The sequence below is a fragment of the Aquarana catesbeiana genome, linkage group LG07 (genome assembly GCF_042186555.1).
Source record: "Aquarana catesbeiana isolate 2022-GZ linkage group LG07, ASM4218655v1, whole genome shotgun sequence".
In the NCBI taxonomy this organism is placed as follows: domain Eukaryota; kingdom Metazoa; phylum Chordata; class Amphibia; order Anura; family Ranidae; genus Aquarana; species Aquarana catesbeiana.
Genome location: NC_133330.1, coordinates 241,858,679 through 241,872,133, shown reverse-complemented (window position 1 = coordinate 241,872,133; position 13,455 = coordinate 241,858,679). Strand labels below are relative to the sequence as shown.

General features: G+C 42.3%; 1 protein-coding gene across 1 annotated transcript in view; it reads right to left on the bottom strand.

The window, feature by feature from the left end:
* The window catches only part of HFM1 (helicase for meiosis 1), a 441,821-nt gene that overhangs the window by 174,002 nt on the left and 254,364 nt on the right, over positions 1-13,455 (bottom strand). Inside the window, exon 16 of the mRNA XM_073592028.1 lies at positions 10,466-10,599. Within this exon, the coding sequence (XP_073448129.1) occupies positions 10,466-10,599 (134 nt within the window). The remainder of the gene's footprint in view (positions 1-10,465; positions 10,600-13,455) is intronic.

Here is a 13,455-nt window from a genome sequence, read left to right as displayed (position 1 = left end):
GCGAAAGACGTGGGTTCAGAGGGAAGGCATACATTAGATTGTACTGATCCCATGGGATTGTCAGAGCATCTGACCCCTGAGTAAGTACATCCCTTGTTCTGGACACAAATTTGTCCAGCTTCCTGTTGAATCTGGACACGAATAGATCCACATCTGGTGTTCCCCACTGTTGACATATGGTTTGGAATATGTCAGGGTGTAGGGACCATTCTCCTGGGCATAATTGCTGGTGGCTTAAGAAATCCGCTTGCCAATTTTCCACTCCTGGGATGAATACCACAGACAGGCAGGGAACATGGCTTTCTGCCCATGCAAGAATGTGATTCACCTCCCTTTGGGCATCCAGACTTCTGGTGTCTCCTTGGTGATTGATGTAAGCCACAGCCGTGGCATTGTCTGATTGTATCCGAATAGGATAACCCTGTAGCCTGTAAGACCAGTCCATGAGGGCCAAGTAAATTGCCCGAATTTCTAGAATATTGATGGACAAGCATCTCTTGGTTGCAGACCATCTTCCATGCGTGCATGTTTCTTCCAGAACTGCTCCCCAGCCTGTCAGACTGGCATCTGTGGTTACCATCTTGCATTGTAGTGGAAGAAAGGCTTTGCCTTTCAAAAGATTTTTGGTCCGTAACCACCAATTGAGGCTTTTGCGTATCCTTGGGGATAGGCACATCGGAAGATCCAAGGCATGAGTCTTTTTGTTCCAAGCTGCGAGAATGCTTCTCTGCAGGGGCCTTGAGTGAAACTAGGCAAATGGAACAGCCTCAAAAGTGGCAACCATCTTTCCTAACAGTCTCATACATAGCCGAATGGATGGACTCTTTTTGCTTAATACTAAGCGGACTAGAGCTCTTACGGCCTTGACCTTTGGCTCTTGTAGAAACACCCTGCCTTGAGCGGTGTCTATGATCATGCCTAGATACTCCAACCTTGTTGAAGGTTGCAAAGAAGACTTTTCTAAGTTGATTATCCAGCCTAGTCTTTCCAAATGTCTTACTGCCTTGAAGACAGTGTGGTTCAGGTGTGCCACCGATTGCTCTATGAGTAGCAAATCATCTAGATAAGTTACCACAGTTATGCCCTGAGCTCTTAGATTTGCTAAGAGAGGGTCTAGAATGTTTGTAAAAATTCGAGGAGCTGTAGCGAGACCCAAAGGAAGGGCCACAAACTGGAAATGGCGCTGGTCTACCGCGAACCTTGGATATCTTTGGTGAGCAGGAGAAATCGGCACATGAAGATATGCATCCTTGATATCTATTGATGCCATAAATTCTCCCCCCTGCAGGGTGGAGACCACCGAACTAATTGACTGCATTCGGAAGGATCGAATGTGTAGAAACTGATTCAGATCCTTTAGATCTATGATGGGTCTGACATCTCCATTTGGCTTTTGGAACGGTGAAGGGATTCGAGTAGAACCCTGAACCCTGAACTTTTGGGTTAATTTCTACTATCACTACCTGGGATAGTAAGCGATCTAAGGCCAGTAGTAGTGGTTCTCTTTACTGGATCTTTGGGAACTCTTGACCTTAGGAAACGAGCTGGTGGAAGCTCTAGGAACTCTATTTTATAACCTAGAGATACTAAAGAGACCACCCACTTGTCTTGAACCTCTTCCCGGTAGGCTCCTGAAAACTGTAGGAGCCTTCCCCCCCACTCGGCCGAGTGGGGGCGCCCCTTCACAGGGATGTTTTGGGGCTCTGCTTGGCAGGCTTTCATCCCCAAGCCTTTTTCTGCCCTTGGGTGTGACCCTGGGCCTTTCCTCTGAAAGTAGATTGGGAAGGCCGTCGCCACTGCTTAGAGTCTGATGTTCCAGGGGAAGGGGAGAGAGACCGTTTTGAATGGTGGACGTTTACTCCTCTTAACTGGTAGGAGTGTAGATTTACCACCTGTAATTCTTTGGATAAAATTATCTAGGTCATCCCCAAATAGGCGTTCCCCTTTGAATGGGAAGCCAGCTAAATATCTTTTGCATGAAAGCTCTGCTGCCCAACTTTTAAGCCAAAGGGACCTGCGCATGTGTACCAACAGGAGAGACAAATGAGATGCTTGCTGGGCAGAATCCAGAATGGCATCAATCATAAAAGGCTGCACCTGTGGAAGGTCTGCATAGTTCTCCACTTCCTCACTGGGAAGGAGGCCAAGCATCTGCTTAACCTGTTCCTTGAGGAATTGACACAAACCCACAGTTGTGACTGTAGGTTGAACTACAGCGCCAGCCATGGAGAAGGAGGCTTTTAATAAAGTTTCCAGCTTTTTATCAGTTGGATCTTTAAACACCTGAGCATTGTCCAAGGGACAGGTCAGGTTTTTATTCACACAAGAGACAGCCGCATCCACAGATGGGACCTCCCACTTCTTGGTGAAGCTTTCCTCCAGAGGATAAAGCATAGAAAACCTTTCAGGAGGAGTAAACAGTTTATCAGGATGTCTCCAGTCCTCATACAACAATTTATCCATTAAAGGATGAATTGGAAAGGAAAAGGCAGTCTGTGGGATCCTTCTGACCCCCAGGGAAGAAACAGAGGATGTAGCGGCCTCAGCAGAGGGCATTTTAAATGTGGAACGCACTAGTTTAATATAATACTGGACCTGCTTCTTGAGTGCCTGAGAGGAAGAAGCTCTCTCCTCTTCCTCTGAATCCTCAGACTCCTCTTGATCCCTATCTCTGGATAGGGATCTCTCCTCATTGTCAGAAGAATCATCTGAAAGAGAGTGCAGCAGAGGGAGGGGATCTACCCTTTTTTTCTGTTATCTTTTAAGGAAGCTGAAATAAAATTCATAATTTTTCCCTCCAAAACCGTCCAATGTAGCCTTAAGGGAATCCTCTGTGACATACGCTGGGGCTGTAACATTAGGAGAGGCTGCAAAACCTGACAGGGGCACTGACTCATCCTGTGAGGCTGGCTCCAGTCTTGCAGGGGGGGTGGTAATCTGCAGGCATCTTTAGGACCCCTAAACGCATGCGGTGACTTACTTGTGCCTTTGTTACCTCCCCCCGAGACCCTCTTACGAGGAGACATGGTCCCAAGCTACAAAGCAGAGATACTAGTACATATGCAATCACTGTTGTGCTATAAGTCTCACAATATACATATGCTTAATACTGCACAACCTGATGCCAAGTAGGTGTCTTAGGTTTAGTTTGGATCCGACCACTTTAGGATGCTCACTGCCCACACTCTGTGTCCATCTGTTTACAGAGCTCTGAACGCTCTGGGCTTTTAAATTAGCCACCTGGAGTCTGCACACCTGCAGTAGAGGAAGTGAGCGGATTGGACACCAGCATCACTGAGTGTGTATCTGAAAGGTACTTAAGTTTGCTCCTTACTCCCTCTAGTGGTGGAAATCAGGTAAGACATGCAACTACTCATTGAAGAAAATCAATTTGTGTGTGTGTGTGTGTGTGTATGTGTATATGTATATGTGTGTGTATATGTATGTATGTATGTATATGTGTGTATGTGTATGTATGTATATGTATATATATATATATATAATAAATTTATAATTAACTTCTCTTACCTGTTCCCACCGGAGTTTCCAGGCTTCACCCATCACGGTGGGTAGCGTTGTGCCAACATTCAGGGATTTTTGGGTTCCTACTCAGAGAAACCTCTTACCTGGACCTGTAAAAGACTCTGCCAGAAACTTTCATGCCACTGTTTTAATAGTACACCAAGCCTGGTTTTCTCAGAGCCCAGTCCTCTAAAGAGACTTACAGGCAAAACCTTGCTTCTTCGGATGACGAGGCCCAGGTACCGTACTATCTTGGGAGTCAAAATAACGGCCCGAGATATGGATCTGGTCAGCATAGCCCTTTAAGCCCCCGCAGGGACCAAACTGGAGCTTTCTTCATAGCACATAGTTACATAGTTAGTCAGGTTGAAAAAAGACACAAGTCCATCCAGTTCAACCTTTAAAAACAATAAATAAATAAAATAAAAAATATCGTACAATCCAATATACCCAATTGTATACCCTCAGTTGATCCAGAGGAAGGCAAAAAAACCCCAGCAGAGCATGCTCCAATTTGCTACAGCAGGGGAAAAAATTCCTTCCTGATCCCCCAAGAGGCAATCGGATTTTCCCTGGATCAACTTTACCTATAAATGTTAGTACCCAGTTATATTATGTACATTTAGGAAAGTATCCAGGCCTTTCTTAAAGCAATCTACTGAGCTGGCCAGAACCACCTCTGTCTGGAGTCTATTCCACATTTTCACAGCTCTTACTGTGAAGAAACCTTTGCGTATTTGGAGATGAAATCTCTTTTCCTCTAGACTTAAAGCGTGCCCCCGTGTCCTCTGGGTTGACCGTAAAGAGAATAACTCAACACCAAGATCACTATATGGACCCCTTATATATTTGAACATGTTGATCATATCACCCCTTATTCTCCTCTTCTCAAGAGTGAATAAATTCAGTTCCTCTAATCTTTCCTCATAGCTGAGCTCCTCCATGCCTCTTATCAGTTTGGTTGCCCTTCTCTGCACTTTCTCCAGTTCCCCGATTATCCTTTTTGAGAACTGGTGCCCAAAACTGAACTGCATATTCCAGATGAGGTCTTAATGATTTGTAGAGGGGCAAAATTATATCTCTCTCTAGAGTCCATACCTCTCTTAATACAAGAAAGGACTTTGCTCGCTTTGGAAACCGCAGCTTGGCATTGCATGCTATTATTGAGCTTATGATCTACCAAAACCCCCAGATCCTTCTCCATCACGGATTCCCCCAGTTGTACTCCCCCTAGCATGTATGATGCATGCATATTCTTAGCCCCCAAGTGCATAACTTTACATTTATCAACATTAAACCTCATCTGCCACATAGTCGCCCAATCAGACAGTGCATTGAGGTCAGCTTGTAAATTGGAGACATCCTGTAAGGACGTTATTCCACTGCATAGCTTGGTGTCATCTGCAAAGACAAAAATGTTACTTTTGATCCCAGTCCCTATATCATTTATAAAGATATTAAAAAGTAAGGGTCCCAGCACTGAACCTTGGGGTACACCACTGATAACCTTAGACCATTCAGAGTAAGAATCATTAACCACTACTCTCTGAATTCTGTCTTTTAGCCAGTTTTCTATCCATTTACAAACTGATCTTTCCAAGCCTGTAGACTTTACCTTACACATGAGCCGTGTGTGGGGAACTGTGTCGAACGCTTTTGCAAAATCCAAGTATACCACATCCACAGCCACCCCTCTGTCCAAGGTTTTACTTACCTCTTCATAAAAAGAAATCAGGTTTGTCTGACAACTTCTGTCTTTCGTGAATCCATGCTGTCTGTTGCTTAAAATGTTTTTTTCCAGCAAGAACTCGTCTATGTGGTCTTTTATTAAACGCTCCAGTATCCTCCCGACTATAGAAGTTAAACTAACAGGTCTATAGATACTTAGTAACGACTTTGATCCCTTTTTAAATATAGGCACCACGTTCGCCCTGCGCCAATCCAGTGGAACTGTTCCCGTCATTAATGAGTCCCTAAAAATTAGATACAATGGCTTTGAAACTACAGAGCTCAATTCTTATAGGATCTGTGGGTGGATGCCATCAGGTCCAGGTGCTTTATCCACCTTTATTCTGTCTAAATAATTCTGGACCATATCACTTTTGAGCCATTGTGGATCATTCGGGGCTGTGTCACTACCACCCCCATTATGGACATGAGCTCCCCCGTGCTCCTTTGTATACACAGAGCTGAAAAAAGTATTTAATAAATTTGCCTTCTCTTTGTCCCCAGTCACCCACTCTAGATTATTTTGTAAAGGGCCTACATGCTCAGACCTGGCCTTTTTACTATTAATATATTTGAAGAATTTTTGGGGGTTTGTCCTACTATCTTTTGCAATCTGTCGTTCGTTTTGAATTTTTGCATCCTTGATTTCCTTTTTACATGTTCTGTTAAATTCTTTGTAACATTTAAACGACACTAGTGTTCATCATTTTTATATTTTTTAAAAGCTCTTTTCTTATTGTTTATAGCTTCTTTAACTTTGACCGTGAGCCACATTGGTTTTGTTTTTAGCCTTTTAAACTTATTACCCATGGGAATATACTTTGCAGTGAGGTCCCAAACAGTCTTTTTGAAGAATTCCCATTTCTGTTCTGTGTTTATCAATGCAAATATTCCCTCCCAGTCTAAATCCTGGAGAGCAGCCCTCATCCTTGGAAAATTTGCTCTCTTGAAGTTAAGTGTTTTTATCTTTCCCGTATGTATGTATTGTTTACAGCTAACATCAAATAAAATCATGTTATGATCACTGCTACCCAGGTGTTCCTTAATCTGGACATTAGTATAAGCTCTGCATGGTTTGAGATTACCAGGTCCAACAGAGCTTCATTCTTAGTTGGGGCCTCAATAAACTGGACCATAAAATTGTCCTGTAATAGGTTTATAAATTTTTGCTTGTTACATGTTTTAAGTGACCAACCACCTTAGACACTAGTGAAAAAACTGAGGTCCTCCCCGTATGGGAGGGGTTATATAGGGGAGGAATTCTCCTTAATTGGGGTTCACCAGTGTCCAATCACCGATGGTGCCTATCTAACCCACTATGTAATGAATACTCTGTGTCCCGTGATGTGTGATCAAGAAAGAGGGTTTACAACCCCTTTAATTTCTAAACCGTTGGCGACAAAAGTGAGTACACCCCTAAGTAAAAATGTCCAAATTGGGCCCAATTAGTCATTTTTCCTCCCCGGTGTCATGTGACTCGTTAGTGTTACAAGGTCTCAGGTGTGAATGGGGAGCAGGTGTGTTTAAATTTCTTATAGCTCTCTCTCTCATACTGGTCACTGGAAGTTCAACATGGCACCTCATGGCAAAGAACTCTGAGGATCTGAAAAAAATAATTGTTGCTCTACATAAAGATGGCATAGGCTATAAGAAGATTGCCAAGACCCTGAAACTGAGCTGCAGCACGGTGGCCAAGACCATACAGGGGTTTAACTGGACAGGTTCCACTGAGAACAGGCCTCGCCATGGTCGACCAAATAAGTTGAGTGAACGTGTTCAGCATCATATCCAGAAGTTGTCTTTGGGAAATGCATGTATGAGTGCTGCCAGCATTGCTGTAGAGCAGGGATATGCAATTAGCGGACCTCCAACTGTTGCAGAACTACAAGTCCCATGAGGCATAGCAAGACTCTGAGAGCCACAAGCATGACACCAAGAGGCAGAGGCATGATGGGACTTGTAGTTTTGCAACAGCTGGAGGTCCGCTAATTGCATATCCCTGCTGTAGAGGTTAAAGGGGTGGGGGGTCAGCCTGTGCTCAGACCATACACTGCATCAAATTGGTCTGCATGGCTGTCGTCTCAGAAGGAAGCCTCTTCTAAAGATGAGGCACAAGAGAGCCTGCAAACAGTTTGCTGAAGAAGCGTAGACTAAGGACATGGATTACTGGAACCATGTCCTGTGGTCTGATGGGACCAAGACAAACTTACTTGGTTCAGATGGTGTGAAGAGTGTGTGGTGGCAACCAAGTGAGGAGTAAAAAGACAAGTGTGTCTTGCCTACAGTCAAGCATGGTGGTGGGAGTGTCATGGTCTGGGGCTGCATGAGTGCTGCCGCCACTGGGGAGCTACAGTTCATTGAGAGAACCATGAATGGCAAAATGTACTGTGACATACTGAAGCAGAGCATGATCCTCTCCCTTAAGGGACTGGGCCGCAGGGCAGTATTCCAACATAACAACACCAAACACAACTCTAAGACGACCACTGCCTTGCTAAAGAAACTGAGGGCAAAGGTGATGGACTGGCCAAGCATGTCTCCAGACCTAAACCCTGATGAGCATCTCTGGGGCATCCTCACATGGAAGGTAGAGGAAGGCAAGGTCTTCTAACATCTAACGTCTAACATCCACCAGCTCCATGATGTCATCATGGAGGAGTAGAAGTGGACTCCAGTGGCAACCTGTGAAGCTCTGGGGAACTCCATGCCCAAGAGGGTTAAGGCAGTGCTGGAAATAATGGTGGCCACACAAAATATTGACACTTTGTGCCCAATTTGGACATTTTCACTTAGGGGTGTACTCACTTTTGTTGCCAGCGGTTTAGATATTAATGGTTGTGTGTTGCGTTATTTTGAGGGGACAGCAAATTTACACTTATACAAGCTGTACACTCACTACTTTACATTGTAGCAAAGTGTAATTTCTACAGTGTTGTCACATGAAAAGATATAATAAAATATTTACAAAAATGTGAGGGTGTACTCACTTTTGTGAAATACTGTGTGTGTGTGTGTGTGTGTGTGTATGTGTGTATGTGTGTGTGTGTATGTGTGTATATATTTATTTATATTATACACACACACACAGTGCCTTGAAAAAGTATTCATACTCCTTAAAATTTTCTACTTTTTGTCATGTTACAACCAAAAACATAATATTTTATTTTATTTGATAGACCAACACAAAGTGGCACATAATTGTGAAGTGGAAGGAAAATGATAAATGGTTTTCAATATTTTTTTTTTACAAATAAATATGTGAAAAGTGTGGTGTGCATTTGTATTCAGCCCCCCTGAGTCAATACTTTGTAGAACCACCTTTTGCTGCAATTACAGCTGCAAGTTTTTTGGGGGATGTCCCAACAGCTTTGCACATCTAGAGAGTGAAATTGTTGCCCAGTCTTCTTTGCAAAAAAGCTCAAGCTCTGTCAGATTGGATGGAGAGCATCTTTGAACAGCATTTTTCAAGTCACAGTATATCAATTGGATTTATATGTGGACTTCAACTTGGCCATTCTTATGCCCCGTACACACGGTCGGATTTTCAGACGGAAAATGTGTGATAGGACCTTGTTGTCGGAAATTCCGACCGTGTGTAGGCTCCATCACACATTTTCCATTGGGTTTTCCGACACACAAAGTTTGAGAGAAGGATATAAAATTTTCCGACAACAAAATCCGTTGTCGGAAATTCCGATCGTGTGTACACAAATCTGACGGACAAAGTGCCACGCATGCTCAGAATAAATAAAAAGATGAAAGCTATTGGCCACTGCCCCGTCTATAGTCCCGACGTACATGTTTTACGTCACCGCGTTTAGAACGATCGGATTTTCCGACAACTTTGTGTGACCGTATGTATGCAAGACAAGTTTGAGCCAACATCCGTCGGAAAAAATCCTAGGATTTTGTTGTCATAATGTCCGATCAATGTCCGACCGTATGTACGGGGCATAACACGTTAATATGCTTTGATCTAGAACATTCCATTGTATCTCTGGCTATATGTTTAGGGTCATTGTCCTGCTGGAAGGTGAACCTTCGCCCCAGTCTCAAGTCTTTTGCAGACTCTCTAACAGGTTTTCTAAGATTAGCCTGTATCTGGTTCCATCTTCCCTGTCCCTGCTGAAGAAAAGCATCCTCACAACTTAAACTACTATGTTTCACTGTGGGAATGGTGTGTTTTCCGCCACACATAGCATTTTGCTTTGCCAAAAAGTTAAATCTTGGTCTCACCTGACCGGCCCACCTTCTTCCGCATGTTTGTTGTGTCCCCCACATGGCTTCTCGCAAACTGCCAATACGATTTCCTATGGCTTTCTTTCAACAATGGCTTTCTTCTTGCCACTCTTCCATAAAAGCAAGATTTGTGGGGTGCACCGCTAATAGTTGTCCTGTGGACAGTATCTCCCACTTGAGCTGTGAATCTCTGTAGCTCCTCCAGATTTACCTTGGCTGCTTCTCTGATTAATGCTCTCCTTGCCCGGCCTGTCAGTTTAGGTGGATGGCCATGTCTTGGTAGGTTTGCAGTTGTGCCATACTCAGATGATGGATTGAACAGTGCTCCATGAGATGTCCAAAGCTTGGGATATTTTTTTTATAATCTAACCCTGCTTTAAAACTTCTCCACAATGTTATCCCTGACCTGTCTGGTATGTCCCTAGGCCTTCATAATGATGTTTGTTGATTAGGGTTCTCTAACAAACCTCTGAGGGCTTCACATAACAGCTGTATTTATACTGAGATTAAATTACACACAACTGGACTCTATTTACGAATTAGGTGACTTCTGAAGGCAATTGGTTCCACTAGTTTTTAGTTACTTTAAATACTTTTTCAAGGTATATGTGTGTGTGTGTGTGTGTGTGTGTGTGTGTGTGTGTGTGTATATATATATATATATATATATATATATATATATATATATATATATATATATATATATTACAGTGTATATACATACACACACACACACACACACACTACAAAATCCTTCTTGCTCCAGTTAGTGATGAATGCAAGCCCTTTTGAAAGCAATCTGCTATAAGACAGATATACCTGTCAAAATACCAACACAGTTTATACAACTGCTACAGCTCAGGAACAATTATTGTTGTACACTGAACAGTGTTAACGTTTTACCAAACCTATATTTAACAACTGCTGCAATTGGTTTTCTCTGTATAATTTAAATGCCAAACATTAGAAAACATACCATAGTGAGATGGATTCTTCAGTGTTCTGACATATAAAAATGTTGAGCGGATCCACTCCAATGCAATGTTAACATCTGTGATGGTATGTAGTGTTATTTCTGCATTCAGATGTTCAACAAGATGTCTGTGCAGGCTGATACAAGAGGAGATAAACTACTTTTTCCAATGTCCATTTAAAGTATAATCAGACTTTTTTGCAACTTCATTCTATATGAATTGAACATGTTTGATTTATTTTGTGCTCTTTTAGTTCCTATTGATGTTGTACATATCTGCTTGAACTCTTTCAGAATGTATCAAAATAAATACCGTAAATACCATTTAAGTTAATAATGCTTTTTATTTTCTTACTACTATAAAGGCTTTTTATAGGAGTAGACAGTTCCCATATTTAAATAATATGCGCTAACTGGAGGCAAAGAAAAGTGGGGTCAAAGTCACATTACTAGGGTAAAAGATGTTTCCTGCTTAATTCTGTTTATGACGGGATTTATATAAACCCTCGGTACAGTTTTTTTAAAAAGGAGACCTTTGCTAACAAAATTATAGATGCTGCTATTGCTAATATCTTCTAAAAATGTTAGTTTCCTTGCTGTAATGGTGATTTATTGGGTTTAATACTTTAAGTCACTGAGCCAGAACAAGTATGCAGCACAGAAATTCTGACTTGCTGCTTGCTACTTTCAGGTCATGCCTCAATAAGACTAACCGAAGCCGGATCTGAACCTGCTACCTTTGCTGTGTCTGGCCCTATCTCTTCTTGCTAAGCCATCAGAGATGCTGGACAGTTTACTGGACTATTCTCTACACAATCTTGCCTTGAACCTATGACTCTTTGCTCTACCCATGAACTTCCTATTTAACCACCTCAGCCCCGGAAGGATTTACCCCCTTCCTGATCAGAGCATTTTTTGTGATTCTGTACTGCATCTATTTAGCTGACAATTGCGCGGTCATGCGACATTGTACCCAAACAAAATTAACGTCCTTTTTTTCCCACAAATAGAGCTTTCTTTTGGTGGTATTTGATCACCTCTGCGGTTTTTATTTTTTGCCCTATAAACAAAAAAGCGACAATTTTGATTAAAAAAAAAGCAATATTTTTTACTTTTTGCTATAATAAATGTCCCCAAAAAATATATAAAAAAACTAATTTCTTCCACAGTTTAGGCCGATATGTATTTTACATATTTTTGGTAACAAAAACGCAATGAGTGTATATTCATTGGCTTGCGCGAAAGTTATAGCGTCTACAAAATAGGGGATAGATTTATGGCATTTTTATTATTATTTATTTTATTTTTTTAGTAGTAATGGCGGTGAGCTGCGATTTTTTTTTTTTTTTTTTTTTTTTTTTAATCGGGACTGCGACATTATGGCGGACACATCGGACACTTTTGACACTATTTTGGGACCATTTGACATTTATACAGCGATCAGAGCTACAAATAGCCACTGATTACTGTATAAATGACACTGGCAGGAAAAGGGGTTTAACACTAGGGGGTGATCGAGGGGTTAAGTGTGTCCTAGGGAGTGATTCTAACTGGGGGGGGGGGGATGGGCTCACCACAACATGACAAAGATCACTGCTCCCGATGTCAGGGAGCTGTAGCTCCCTGTCATGTTGCTAGGCAGAACAGGGAAATGCCTTGTTTACATAGGAATCTCCCCGTTCTGCCTCTCCTCTCCGCAATTGCGGGCTGCCGGCAAACATAGATTTCGCAGGACCCGTGGGCACACTCCTGCAGCGCACGCCCGATAGCTGGCAAATTCAAATGGATGTACAGATACGCCCATTTGCCTGCCTGTGCCATTCTGCCGACGTGTATGTGTGTGCGGCGGTCGGCAAGTGGTTAAGCCATGTCTTTGTACTTCTTATTTGCCAGATTATTGTGCTCTCTCCAGCCATTATCTTGCTGACATCCGTATCTTCACTACCACTCGTTCCCAACCTTTGGCTTGTTCCTCCAATTATGCTTCCACTTGATCTCAACCTGCAACCACTTTTACCAACTTTTGGCTTGTTTCAAGAACACGCTTCTGCTTGATTCAAACCTGCAACCACTTGTTATCAACCTATGGCTTGTTTACTGACTACGCTTCTGCTTGACTTCTATCTGCTACTGAACCCCAGCTTGCTCACCTCCTGGTGGGGCATGACCTGGTACTAACAGGCAGCAAAACCCCTCTCCACCATCAGGAGCTCTGGTGAAAACCAGTTAGTGCTTTGCACCTTGGGAGAGCTTGCATCATCGGCCAGAGTGACCTGCTTGTATATTTATCCTGCTGGTCAGTGGGAGCCCCTCTACTGCTATAGCCACTGGTCTTTAAACCTGACACCTGACCGAAACACTAACCGTATAAAAAAACAAATGGGTAAAATAGAACTATGCAAAGAAGCCAAATATAACTAAGCTCTAAAAATACAATACTAATGCACAGTATTCTAAATTTAATTGGTTATAAGATATTGCACTTTGCGCATTTCCATTCATTTTTGCTTTTACATTACGGAATACATATTCCAATAATTTGAAAACAAGGCAAGTGACACTTAATTTTGTGCTCCTAGTTGAATAAACATGTCCAGTGCAGTTTAGTTTTATTGCTACTCAGAAAAATTCTGGGAGGAGATAATGGGTGTATAGGGAAAAGAACAAGGACCCATGAGTAAAAACATTTAGATCAAGTGTAAGAAGGCAACAGTAAGATGAGTTCATTGACCATGTGCAGTCCCAGCATGGCATAAGCCAATTTGCTTCCTGCTAATAAAAAACAGATCTGATATGCTGCGTTAGCAAGCACTATACTTGAAACATTTGTTTATCATGCATTTTTAAAACCTAACTTCAGCCAAAATTTAAAACGGAGAAAAAAATCATCAGTTCTTATTTTTATTTATTTCACTTTAGCGGTACTTAAGCCAGCCATAGACGGTTCAAATCTTGGCTAGTTCAGAAGGAATCGAACCAAGTATGGGCAGGCT